This window comes from Numida meleagris, chromosome 5 (genome assembly GCF_002078875.1).
Source record: "Numida meleagris isolate 19003 breed g44 Domestic line chromosome 5, NumMel1.0, whole genome shotgun sequence".
NCBI classification, from domain to species: Eukaryota; Metazoa; Chordata; class Aves; order Galliformes; family Numididae; genus Numida; species Numida meleagris.
The window spans coordinates 7,301,827-7,316,364 of record NC_034413.1 but is presented as its reverse complement, the minus strand read 5'-3'; the positions used below and the strand labels follow the sequence as shown (position 1 = coordinate 7,316,364).

The 14,538-nt window shown below is 34.8% G+C and overlaps 1 protein-coding gene across 5 annotated transcripts in view; it reads left to right on the top strand.

Moving 5' to 3' along the window:
• The window catches only part of ATRNL1 (attractin like 1), a 432,638-nt gene that overhangs the window by 143,494 nt on the left and 274,606 nt on the right, over nucleotides 1–14,538 (top strand). For 4 of the 5 annotated variants that reach the window (XM_021399846.1, XM_021399844.1, XM_021399845.1 and 1 more), the window contains exon 21: nucleotides 10,763–10,815. The exons of the other annotated variant lie outside the window; for it this stretch is intronic. In XM_021399846.1, coding sequence (XP_021255521.1) covers nucleotides 10,763–10,815 — 53 coding nt within the window. The remainder of the gene's footprint in view (nucleotides 1–10,762; nucleotides 10,816–14,538) is intronic. 5 annotated transcript variants of the gene reach the window in all.

Sequence of the window (14,538 nt, the reverse complement as noted above, 5' to 3'; positions counted from 1 at the left end):
ACTGTATTGATAGATATAACAAGCCAAAGCTGATATGTATATTTATTGGTTTTATTCATTAAGAAAGAAAAACAGAGCTGGTTTTCATACAGGAGTAAGGAAATGCTAGGTCAGAGGGGTACAGGTGACCATTTGTTTGTTAAAATCTCCTGGTGGTGGAAAGATTGCTTTTCTTCTGCTCTTATGGTCACTAATAGAACTAATATGCACCTTCCTACTGATGTTTTCATTTTCTGTTTTCCCTTTTAGTCAATTGTATACCTTTACATATAGATGAAAATTTAGCTGCAATAGGTGTATTTCTAGTGTTGAAGTTAAAAACGTTTTGCTTCAATTTGTTGCCAGTTATTAATTTTAAATTGCTTCAGTAGTTGTTGAGCACGTTAAAAAGAAATTTTCACATAAACTATTAAAATTATGCATAGATAGAACTAAAAACTATATTTTGGTATTAAGACACTGGAGTGAGAAATGCATTACATTTCATTTCTGTTTTTTCACAAAGCTTCTGATAATTGTATAGAGTAAGCCAATCAATTACACAGTGCTAAATTATGCTTAGAGAGAATCCTAACTTTGGGGAGCCTTCCAGTTACAACAAACATGTTTTCTTCTATAGCTGAATGTGCAAACATTTTGAAGTCATGCAGGCTTTCTTATATATTGCATCTGCTTTCCTTTTCAACTATACAGCTGCAGCTACTGCAGAAGACCCTGTGCTCAGATGTGTCCCTGTGGCCCAAGTTCAATAGGCAGTGCTTGGAAAGCTTTAATGCCTGAATGATAGGCTAACTGAAATGATATACTCTTTTTCATTTTGTTATGAAGATAGGAATACTCTGTGCAACGTTTTAAAGGGAACAATCAATATTTGATGTACAAGCATATATCTTTGCCTTAGAGTATACATTATTATTAAAAAGTATCTGGAATATTTTACCTTTTATAATGTAAACTAACAAAAATTGACACTAAAAGGGAGTTCTCCATCATACACAAGGTATTTTTGGCAAATAAAAACAGGACGACAACAAACAGCATAGGACTTACCCTAGCTCACCAGCTAAAAGATAATAATTTCTATACATCAGAAATGCTCCCTTATTCTTTTCATCTTTTGTACTGAAGAACCAACTTTAGAAAATGTAAAATAGAAATTAAGCTGCATAACCTTTGCATGCTTTGATCTCTGTATTATTTTGTGGCTAAGTTGGGGGTGAGGGGGAAAGGTGGTGTTCTTTATCAAGCGTACAAGATAATGGGGCTGGAGAGCTTGATTAGGAAGGCATAAAGCAATCCAAGAGCCCTGATGATATCCTAAACTTCAACAGTGATGCCCGAGTGGTTTATTAGATTATCACTTCAGAAGGATTGATTTACAGCTTTCGTTCTCCAGCTCCATCTATTATTTTGATACTGCAAGAAAAGGAATTTCTTCAGCAATTTTAAAAAAGAACAAAGTATCAAAAGTAAATACTTCACCTGAAAAAGCTGTTTTAAATAGCGAGGAGAGTCTGATTTAAAATCAAAGCAAGTTTATAATCAGATGTGAAAATGTGACTACGCTGTTCTTTCATTTACTGTTACAGAGAACTATGATAAATTGAATAATATTAAATTTAAGCAGGAGGCCAAATAGACAGCAGTGGGATTGCCAAACATGTCCAAAGGGCTTACTGTCCCCAAGGATAAGTTGCTGGGCTGCTCACAGACAAGTGACAAGAATTACACAAGAATTACGAGGGAAAAGAACAGTCAGATGTTGAAAGAGATTTTACAAATCAGTTTTCATAAAGGAGGTTTAACTTAAAAACAACAACAAAAACTGGCTTGAGAATGAGTTCTTATGAGATCCAGAAGGACTTGAGGGCAGCAATTACTTCTTAACAGATGCTTCAAAATGACTCTCTAATCCTGTTCTTGTTTAGGTCATTTTATCCTTTCTTACGTATAGTCTTGGTTTAATCACAGATTTGGGCCTGGATCCAGATAAATATTTAACAGCACAATAAGGCCTTGTCACTGAAGTTTAAGAGGGAATGTTTCCCGATTTGGTGTGCATCAGGGACCGTATGGCTTACTTCTGTTTTATTCTACTCTTGGGACAGTAACTGTAAATTGTCACGTAGAGAATGGCAGCAAAATTTTCACAAAAGTAGTTTAAAAGTTCCTCCCATCCTCTCCTGATATTTTGCTTATTCATTTTCCTTCTCTTTAATATTTTTGTTTTCTGGAGTTGATAAAGAAAGTCTAAGGTAAAGCTGAAGGTAACAAATGATGACTGTAAAAAAAAAATTAAAAAAAAATTAAGGCAATCAGTTCCTCATGTTAAAGAGAAATATTACCTCTTCTGTATTTATGAAGAAAAGTAGAGATAATGGCACATCTAAACAGCTGAAAAATTTTGCTGCTGTCAGTGCCATCTATGCAAAAATAAAATACCTCTAAGATTCAGGTGAGAATTCAGTAAATACATTCTTTGGGGAAGATAATGATTATTTCTTATTATTTTATCTTTAGAAATAGCACGTATTGTTGAATATTACTTAAGATTTTTTTCAACTAGATCTAAGTAAATCACCCTGACAAATATAAAATCAAATGCATTTTCTGACCCTGCTTTTTCGCATTGGAAAAGGATAAAACTATACAAAGTTATAATTATATGTTTTTAATTGTTTTTGTTATTGACTTTCATTTTACCTTTGCTATGCTATCATTTTTTTATTTTTTTTCTTGCTTTTGAGATAAACAGTTTTGTTTTCTTTTAAATATTTACTCTTCTCAGTATTATATTCTTGATTATTTCAGTCAACGAAAACTAGACTGCTTATAAAATATTCTGCCATTTTCAAAATCTCTTGTGGTTTAGGACTCCCCTCCGAAGCCACTTTTGAAGTGGAAGTCTAGGATCACAGAATGTTTTCAGTTATTTCCTTTAAAACTAAAAATCCAGGAGGAAAAATTAAAGTACAAGCAAAGATGGAAGGAGTAAAATTGTAGAACAGAAGATAACATTTTTTTAAGCTTATCTCCTAATGGTCACTTGAGAATTTTAAAATTAAACATGTAGATTTGATCCTAGGTTGAAGCGTTTGCTATAATGCATCAGAATACTCTGAAAGCATTATATAATCAGAGTGAATTCTTTGGAATTTTTCCAGTCTTAGCTTGCCAAAAAAACATTTTCCTCAGAGTGCATTTCTCCACTGCTCCATCAGATGATTTCTCTCCTTTATTTATGGAAAATGTGATAAGTACTTTGTTTCTCATCAAAATTGTTTCAAGTGATGCTAAAGTATTTTGTTTTTCTGATTTGTGTGCAGTATTACAAATTATACCGTTACTTTTGCATAAATTAGAAACCTTCTCTAAAAACAAGAAAGAAAGATGAAAACAATTCTGGGTAGGATTCTTTTTAAAATATTTTTAAAATCATCATAATGTAGAATACATATATATATTACTGACAAATATTTAACTGAAACTCTTCTTCCTGTGTAATAATTCTGAGCTTATCTCTCTGGGGAAAAAAAATAATCTGAATATTTCATAATATTAAAACCATTGGCCGTATTATTAGACTGAGGCAGTTTATTATTCTTTGACTTAAGCAGAATGACTTGGGACAGATTTTCATGCTGGCGTGCAGAACAAATTTAATTCAAACAGAGATGAAAGGCGGTTAATGTAATTGTAGCCTATTATCCTATGCAGGCTTGAGTTAAGAAGCAAACCCAACAGACAGTCAGAAAATGATGGATAGGAAATAGAAATGCTCAAGGCTGGTGAAATAGAGACTTGTGAAGGGATTATGCCGTAACTGTTCCCACACAATCTCTGCATCAGTAATATCCCACCTCTGCTGTATGTCTGGATTACCAAACAGGATTTTTGGATGCCTCCTGGGTTCTCTTCATTTACCTCTGACGTCAAAAAAGGTCCCTGTTTAGAAAATTTCAATACTCTGTAATCCTGATTTTTTTTTTTTTTTTTTTGCTCACTAATCTGCCACATTCATCAGTCCCTAGCAAGCACTGAAGGATTCTGATACAGCCTTTTTTCCTTTCTTTTGTTTTTTTTTGCTTTTTTTTTGAACATACTTTGACACAGAGGCAAGTGGTTGGTCATATAATTACTTAGCAATAATCCCCGTAGGATCTAGCAAGCAAATACTCTTATTATGTTCTACCTAAATAGTAAATAGTAACCAGCTATCAAATTTTTCAGCTGTGTGTGTTTTGTTTAGAATGACCACATGGACATAGCATACTTCAGATGTTCATGCTGTCTGCTCAGGACTACATTATGGCGGTTTAACCAATGTATTTTGCAGTATTCCATTTTATTTTTCATATGTATGGTTGTTTTTCTGAATACATACTCAGTTTTGCATTGAAAGTTTTTAAAAAAAAAAATCAGAAAGGCATCTCCATGCCTTCACAGAGTACCAAAGGAAAGGTATAACATTTTTGAATACTTTGAAACATATTAATAGTAAAAATATTTGGACAAGATTGTTGTCCTTGTCATGGCCAGGAGGAAAAGAAAGTACTTTAATTACTTTGAAATAACTGATCATACCTAGTGAAATATTTACATCTCAGGTAATTCTAGCAACAAGTGGTTTAAGCATCTAGTTTGATTGCAAAACTCATTTATAGTTTCTTTCTTGAGGGATTGAGTATTTCAGGTGCAGTATGGGATGATAAAATTGCTTTTTGAGGAGAGTCTCTGTCTTTCCTAGTTGCTCGCGGCTGGTGTGATAGAATTCCAGTCTATTGCAAGTTAGTAGCTAACAATTTTTTTTTCATCAATCTGTCAATGTTTAGGGCGATTTTGTACCTATTGTTTTGAAAAGTGCTTTATTCTTTGCATTGCCCTTTGGGTAGTCATTGGGGTTACCAGTAGATTTAAACACTCTGTTTGGCACTGCACTGGCCCAGGAGCAGGCGTTGCTGTTCATGCTAGTTCTCTGCAGCATGCCCATCAAAACCAACATCAACAGAGTCTGAACTCTGTTCAAGACTGACAGGCCAGGACTTCTGTTGTAAAATACTTTGCAGTAACCTGCCATGAGGCTACAGTGTGATTTTTAGTCACTTTCCCTTTTACAGCCATTTATTTTAAGTTTTCTTAAGGGCGAGATAACTTCTTTAGTAGAGCCAGACAAGACCAGAAGTATTGGCAGATATACAGTTATATCTGATATACAGATATACAGTTGTACCCTTCATAATGGAGTATCGGCGGCATCTCGACTCTAGGGAATTTACAAAACTTTGGACTATAAGGGGCTAATGGAGGTTGAGGCCCTTCATAGTAAGAGGAACAGAGAAAAATGAACATATGTATTTATCTTCATGATTTCTCCAACCACCTATATACTTCTGTGTGTTCTACTCTTAATAGATATTTCTGTATCTCTTTGGATTGGTATCACTTTTTAGTAAAGTCAAATAAAAGATGGTGCAGCTTAGATGGGGTTGATATTTTAGATATTAAAAAAGACTTGAAAGGAAGCTGAACATGGTTATGGTAGAACAATGGTTGGCGATTAGACGTGAACTTAATAGACTTTCCTGTATATGGGATGGGAGAGTAAAGGAAAAGTGAATTGAAAAATTAATTTTAGGCAGGGAAAGTATTTGTCAGGACAACATATGGAATAGATATTTAAATGGTCCAGTCACAAAAACTTGTTTTTTAAAGGCCACAAGAAACAAGTATGATAAGTTAATATTATCAACATACTTTCTGAATGACTAGTCAGAAATTCCATTGGCACCTAGGAATATTGAAAGTATGGTTTGAACGCACCATGTAAAAATTAGAGTTTTGGCCTCCATATATTAAGAATGATAACTTGCCAGTTGCGCTTTATAATATACTTAAACCTTTTTCATATTTATTCTTCGCATTCATATTGTATAAAGCCATTAACACTATGTATGCAGTTACAGGCAGTGAAATAATTCTTAATAATTATAAATATTATAAAAATAAAATAAATTATAAAAAATTATAAATAATTTAGAAAACATCCCTGTTTTCTAAAACTTGATATAGAATAGCATAATAGAAAATCCCATTGGAAGATATCCACAAGGATCATTGAGCAGTCCTCCCACTGCCTCACTGCCCCTCCCTAAAGGGGAGTATAAGATCTACAGTTCCTTATATACAAGGGAATTTAGAACATCGTAACAACTTACTCTTGGAAAGAAATATTAAAAAATATATATTTGTTATCTACATCAGTTTACTTTGTTCTGTTAAGTGACATGATCAGATTCATGTAAAACTGTAGGCATAGGAATTAAACTATCTTTAGGATGGGAATTTTCTTTTAATTCTTTCAAAATGCAAATGAAGAAATGTCCATATTTCTTGTTCACAACTTTGAGAGAACAGTTCTTGATAGGAGGGAAGCCTGCTCTTCCAAGGTTGTCCTTTTACATACATAAAAGTTTGCGTGCATCATTGTCAGCATATAGAATGAAAACAGAAGCTCGCTCTGGACATTAGAACTAGGACAAGTACCTTCAAGCAGGAATTTGGCAGGGAGGGCAGCAGGAGCAATACCTCTGACTGGACAAGGAAGCAGAATGAAAAATAAAGGCTAGAACAGAGTAGAACACTAGAACACATGATAAACAGTAGTCCTGGAGGATATTATTACTCATTTCAAAGCTGGTGCAAGCCACTGATCAGGGCTATGGGGGGCTACTCTGGCTATTAGTCTATTAATCAGGAACCTGTTGTAGTTTCAATGCTGATCACTCAGGCAAAATCAGTCTGAGAGATATCTATGACCAGCTGAAGGTCAGAAATGTGATGGTTCTTCCCCAGATTCTGTGTCAGTCTTCACCTATCACAAATCTCAGAATTGGAGGAACACAATATGAGTTATGAGTCATCGCTCTTTAGTAGTTGTCTGTACCTAAGCCAAAACAAGATAGAACAGCCCCAGAAGGGCCATCGTGTGGTCTGACATACATTTTTGTCTTCCCTCAGAATTTGGCGTTATAGAAACAAATGCAAATAGAGGAAAGACCAGCAGTACTTAGGTTCCTCTTTCCCTGTTCCTTCTTTCTTTTTTCCTTAATTTTTAATTGCAAAGAAATGCCAATTAGTTGTAGCAGTGGAACTACAGAAAATCCTGCCTTTGTTATCAAAGGTTGGATGAAATATTATGGGGTTCCACCTGATCAAATCATTAGCCTAGAGAGCTGTAGATCTTGGTTGGTGTTATATTCTGACAGTTTTATTTAGGTGAGAGGCCTGAAGGTACTTGCTTGAGGGAAATACCAATACAGTAAAATTAGACTTACACACTTGCCACTTCCTTAGCTTCCTTAAGGTTGAAAAATGTTGATACAGTGCACAAAATCAAATATATTACTAATCTTCAACATAAGGCCATTTATAAACATTCTTTCATCCCTTAAAAAATAAATTAAAATCTGTGAAACTTAGTGATAATGTGCTCTTGAGGAAACATTTCTTATATTTAAAGAGAAAGCCAGAAATTATCATTAACTTGGTAGTAAACATGAGCAATGTTACTATTTTATGCATTTGTCAGTAAATTTTTAGTTTGAACTTCCCGGAAATACAGAGAGAGGGGAAGAAAATGGTTTAATTTTGAAGGGATAACCGAGGGAGTGGTTGGAGAAAACTGCTAATAGCTGGCCAGGAGGTCAGTAGCTTGATGAACACTTTTCTACTGAACCAAACTGGAGAACTTGTATGTAAGCTGATAGGAAATGCCTCCATTTGTACTTGCAAATGGGAGCTGGGTCTCTGGAGGCAGGCCAGAGTAGAACTACTCATTCATTATTGCCACTTAAAGCAAATGATCATAGCCTCACAGCACATGTTATAACCAGTATAACTCCCAATTCACAGATATGAAGCATATATTATGCTTCAGATATGCTCAAATGTGTACTGTCTTCTGGAAAATGTACAAAAATTACTACAAGGAAAGCTCATAAGGAAATAATTCAGCCAATAGAAAATTTTGTAATTGAAACGATAATTAGTGACTAAAGCAGAGCAATATATATGCTTTATGAAGTATGGTTGGATTTAAAGACAAAACTAAATTTAGTCAGAACTTAGCATATATACTCACCTGAGTAATTTTAGATGTAGTTTTATCTTTTTACTGTGCTGAAAATGGAGTGTTTAAATAGTATCTTTCATTCTGGTTAAAGCAGACGTCCTTAATTTGTAAGAACTCCACCTCATGCTACTACTAATAAACTTTATGAAATTGTTTTGCACCGGGGACAGAGAGGAAGTGTAAGAAAGGGTGATGGAGGTTTTTTCCCCGTTTTTCAATAAGAAAGGCCTGACAATGAACAGCGTAATATTAAAAAGAAATGTTTTAATAAGTTGAATGAAAAAGAGGAGTACGTATAGCGGGAAAAGCTTATGTCACTTCAGATGCTGGGAACCCCAGGCTCAGGGTGATCTCTAGATTGATGTTATCCAGTAAGCTGCACAGCTCCTGCCCATGGAGAAGTTCCTCTTACCTCCCTCGTTGTGGTGATGTAACAGAGCTGCATGGCTTTGGGCAGGTTGGAAGGTTCTTGTTCATAGTACCCCTAGCATGCAGCACAGGACTGCACAGGGCATTCCAGTACATCCCCTTACAGCAGCTCTTCGTGCTCATGTACTGTCTCCTTAGGCCAGTAGGTCAAACGTGGCTTGCCCAGAATTGCTAACTCCTTGAGTAAAATGTCTTCTGCAGGGTTCATGATAAAGTATAATAAATGTGATAGTATATCAAACTGCTTTACTGTATTATAATTCACTTTAAAAAATATTATTATGCATATTTTATCATTTCATCATGCAGTATGCTGAAATGGCTAGCTGTAAAATTGTATTGCCATTTTCTCCTCAAGTTTCCTGAAGGTCATGTCTAAAATTATCAGGGAATTAATGATTATTGGAGTTTGAATGAATACTTGTATATGGCAAAGTATTACATACCTGATAACTTTTGTATCAAACATTCTTTTGTGTGTTTCCTTAAGTAGTAAAACCTGTGGTGCATTACACTGAGTTTTATGGATAACTTTATTTCATGTATTCTTAGTTATTGTTTTCTCTCTTTCCTTTTTCTTTCTTCTTCTGCAGTATAAATAGAAATGTAAGACCAAAAAATGTGTATGTGATTCTGAAAATCCTTGGTTTCTGATAATTATTGACCCACAGGAGATGGTTTCATCTGGTTAGCAGGACAGCTGATTGCTGAAAGGAAGCTGTATGGAAGCAGCTTTTTTTTCTTTAATAGAGATTTTCAAGAAATAAAGAAGTCCCATTCTGTAGTAGGAGTGAACTAAGCTCTACCTGATTTTAAATAATGAGCATGATAATAAACACCAGGTTTGAAACTATTGAAGAGAACAACAGAAAGGCAGGCATTATTGTACAGCTTGCTTGTTAGCAAAATTGAAATAAGAAAGTTTTTTAATATTACTTACAAATAAAATAACCAGCAAAAACTCCTTGCAGTTGAAGCTTCTCTAAGAGAACAAAGTAATGAAAGAGTAGTCCTAGGCATTAGCTGAGCCAGATTTCATGTGGGAAAATAATTCTATGAAATTTAATAGGCAGTGATGAGTTTTTTCTTTGTTTTATAAAACATTCTGTGCGGTTAATAGGAAATTATAATTTTGCTGGAGACTTTTGTAAAATAGCCAAGAAAACCTAGAACAGGATAGTTATTTTCTGTTAAAGTACATGACATTTTTAGAGAAATGGAAATAACTCAATTTGATCACTGTGATATTCCACAGGATACTCCATGCCTCTGAAAACAAATATATAAGAAAGGTATTTTTCCTGTTACTTTTGTGTGCACTTTTTTTCCCCACCAGCAACAATCTGGATGCAGTGTATTGTATTCAGCCTAAATTTCACCTAGTGTCCTGTGCACGGTCAGCTGCCTCTGAAACACCATTGCGCTATGTACATGGCTGTAATTTCTGGCCCCAGAACAGGTTGCCGTGGTCTAGTTACAGTTAATAGTTTAGGATTCACCTCTCTAGAGCAGTCTGTGTAGCTTTGGAGCACATCTAGGTTCTCTTAGGGGCTGTGAAAACATAGTCATTATTTTCTCCTTATGGGTATTTTGTTTTCATATAAAAGAGTTGGAAATAATCTGTTTGTGTGTTTGAAGCTGAGGGTGTATATTCCATCGCCAAAGGAGTGGCTTGAGCACATGTGGAAGGTTACATGAGGGTGCAAAGCCTGCTCTGGTAATGTTTTGGGACTGTGCATGTTAGGGGCAGATTTATTTGTGAACAGTTTCTGCAGTGAACAGCTGCCTGTTCAATGCTGTCTCTCCCTGGGGAGAGCCAGAGGAGGGATTGATGGCAGCAAGGGGGTGAGCAGTCTCTGAGGCAAGGTGGATAATGGCAGATCCATGCTCAGCCTCCCTGCCCTGCTCCCCTTTATCCAACAGTGGACACAAACCACTGAGGCCTGCAGCAGGTACCCACTTTAAGCACAACTGAAGTGCCTATTCAAGAGCCTCATCACTCTTGGTTACTTTTGCAAGAAGAGAGGTGCTTCCAGTAAGCAGCTCATCCTGATTAAGAAATATATCCCATACTTTTTATTTCCCTGTGCTGCTACTAATCAAGCTCGTGCTATTTGGAATAAATATTCTAGCTGCATTTGTATTAAAACTATGCTATATTTAATTGGAATGTTTGCTTTTGTCTTTTTTTCCCCCCTGCAGCTGTGACTCTGAAAATAGGTATCTTGGAAATCCGCTTAGGGGAACATGTTACTGTGAGTACTCATATTCTTGATGTTTAGTACTTAAATGCTGTTTACACGTTGTGTGGTAATTTTGTTGCCTCTGAAAAACTAAATATTTTTCTTGGGATTTTCTAAAGCTGGGGCCAGTTGATTCTTTGAAAAGTAAAATGCCCCACTGGACTTCTCTGGTTGTTACTAGAGAAAGCAAATTGAAGTCTACTGGAAATTACTTCAAAGTTAGAGGCAATGACCAAGTCATTGCATTATAACTCTGTATGTAAACAAAAGGAACGTATAATTGTATCATTGTTTAAAAGACAGAATTTGCGATAGGAAATTGCAAATAGACCAAACAGTAGCATTTTCTGAGCACATTGGGAATGGCTTAGGTAATAGGCCTCCCAGGGGTGTGATGCACAGCAGCTCTCCAGAGCTCTCCAGAGCTGCTGTTGTCTCCGTGTCCTTATAGTTGCAGAAAAGGTGCCTTGGGCAAATTAACTTTTAAAGATTTGCTTTTCTGATAATCCCAATGAAAGACCTGAAGGCACAGGAATGCTTATTACCCATGTGAAATCCCTTAGAGAGGAGTGCCAATTTTGCTGAGCCCATATTAATGTTAAATAGTAGTTTTAATCATCATAAACAACCGTGATGCTGAAGAACACCGTTTTATCTCTTCTGACTTTTGCGCATACCTGCTTGATGTTAGACTGAATGCATTTGTCTATTATTTGTCCTAACGCCATCCCAAACTACAATGTAAATTTGCATGAAGATGCATCTCTGAGTATATTTGTAGCATCCATTCAGAATACACACAAAAGTTTTGTTTTAGAATCTCTTTAAGGCACAATCTACCTAATAAATGAATGTTTTTTTCTTTAATAATGTTTCTTTCTACCTTTAATGGTTTGCATCTGCAAGATGTGTTTTACTGAACAAAATAGACATGAACTATATTACAGGTGCTGACATATCCTGAGGCTTACACCTTTTGCAAGTTATAACATTTTTTTTGCTTTTTTCACAGACAAGTTCATTTGTAACACTTCAAACTGGAAGTTCATTTTTTAAATATTTAAAACATACTGTTGTAATTGTTGATATTTTATATAAAATAGACCTGATTGAAAATACTCCTTAAAGCTATGATCAGAAGATAATGTGAATCAAATAAATTCATTTTCATTTGTTGTCTGTCTCCACGGTACGTTCTTACTACTTTAAACCAGAAATTTCATTATTTAGAGATCTGGATTTTCTTATCTGTTTGTTTTATAAATTATATGGAATCAAAGATAAGTAATGAGTACATGAGAAGTATGAAGAGAGTGCTAAAGAAGCTATTTTGGATAAGTCCATCAATGTTTCTTTTGCCCCTTAAAAATAAAAGCTATTAAATTTAAGAGTTGGAAAAGAAATGACAGTAATGAGATTTGTAGACCTCAGGCACCTCCAAGAAAAACCTAATTTTTTGCTATCATGTTACAGGTTGGGTGTATAAATCATACTGGAGACAAACTGTGCTATATTCAAGATAGCCTTTCACCTTTAGCCCGCTACCAATATTTGTCTTCTGTCAAATTTCAAAATATTTTAAAGATCCTGTTATTTTAGAATGATAAATCTTCCAATACATTCAGTACTTTAAAACGTAGCATATAAACTATTATATCTGGAGGTAATAAGGAATCTGCACTAATTAAAATAATGAAATTCTGTCTGTCTTACATTTAGTGGTTAATGATCATAATGAGAAATAATTTGTTAATTTATGGATAACTGACTGACCTAAGATTTCAGTGGCAGTTGCTTATCGGCACTGTTCATTACCTGCTAAATCATGTATTAAAATTTGTCATAAAGCGCTGCTTTCATTTCTTATATGTTTAAGTGTTTTAAAGGATGACTGTAATATTGACTATCATTTATATACGAATGTTTTGCTTTTGTAGAAGATGTGCATTTGGATCCTATTTTTCTGTACTTATTTCACTACTCAGTAGGAACTTTTCATTTAAACACCTGTATTGCCATTTGATTCTTCTTGATGTGAAGAGTATTTTTATTTTTGACATCATGCTAGTAGTTATTGCTCAGGAGGACAGAAAATACTGAGGAAAAACAAATGAACAGAGAATAGTATATACTTACAATCAGCATAGGTCTATGACAAATAAAACTTCTAGGCAAATTTGTTTCTTCCTTTTATATCCAAAATCAGTGAATGAATGGTACTGAAATAGGAATACAGCTAATAATTCACTGTAGTGGCTGGGATCTTCTGGAAAACTTTTAGTTACATGCTTAAGTTTAGCCATCTTCAAAATGACTACATTTTATGTGCTTACATTTTATTTTTATTCACTTGTGCAAATGCAGTCCTTAACTGGAATGTCTTTCTGAGCCCAAACTTTAGAATTCAGTTCTGATGGTGTGGCTAACTTGTGTGTGGTATGGGATGACCTCAGTATCTCTTAACAGCAGGATGTGTATTGAGAATGCTTGTTGTGTTACAGAAACTTCTGCAACTTTTGATGCAAATACCTACTGCCATGTAAAAATTCAGCTGTTTCCACCTCTTGCTCTCTTCCCAATTTTCCTAACTCTTGCCTACACCTCTCCCTCTTGCCTGTCATTGCTCTCCTAAAGACCAGAAAGGGGGAGCAAACTGCTGTTGATCTAGGCCCTGGTATTAACATCAGTTGACTTTTCAACTTAGTAAGTAAACTCTAAACCTAGTAGTTAGCCAGTAGGATGGCACAGATTATTTTAATTTCTTCCTTATTTTTTTCTTCTAGTAATGATGCAGGATAGTAAGCAGAATATGAGTGCTGTGCATAGATACTGCTATAACTGTAGAAGTGATCTGAGCACTAATGAGAACACAAGAAAATTTACAGAAAGATCTGTCATGAACAAAAAGAATGATATATATATACATAAGTGTGTATATATATGTATAAATGAGTTTTATGTATCATGTTGAAATATTGTAGAGGCTTAATCTAAATACAGATGCTATCACAAGAAGATAAACAGCAGCAATGTCATCAAATTCTTTGGATGACAGGAGCAGCTCATTAAACATCAGATTTCGTTCTATTGCAGCATTTCAAATCTTGGCAGCACTGGACATAAGTAGTTTCCCTACTTGGTTAAAATTATCAAAACTTAATAAAAGTAGAGTAGAACATTCATAATAGGGCATGCAATACTATATTATCCAGATTGTGTGAAAACTGCAGCCCATTGCTTCTATTCAACTTATTTTAATTTCATTTTTCATGGTTGAAAAAGCACAACAGAGAAAACAAACTTCTTAGGGTATGATAATGAGAACAAAGCTCAAACACAGATATAAAAATTAGAAAAATATTGAAAGTATAAGAATGTATGAGCAGCTGTATGATGGTCTATCTGTTCTACTACCACTTTTGTGAGCAGCTGAATATGAATATCAGTATTCATAATAGTATAGCAAATGAACAACTCTACAGTGATGTTTCCCTCTTTACATACAACAATTTGCAGCTCAGGATGTTCATGAGGAAGGATTTCTTGGGGCAGGAGTGTTGGAAATGCCATTGTTTAGGAATATGAGAGAAAATATTATCAAAGATTTCTTATAAATAATAAAAATGAGAATATATATAAAAAATAAGGAGCTTCATTAATTGAAAAGTCAGATTAGTTTGCCTTTGTAAGTGCTCTTGGAGATTGAGTACAGTTCTGATTCTGGGTTGTGCCTCT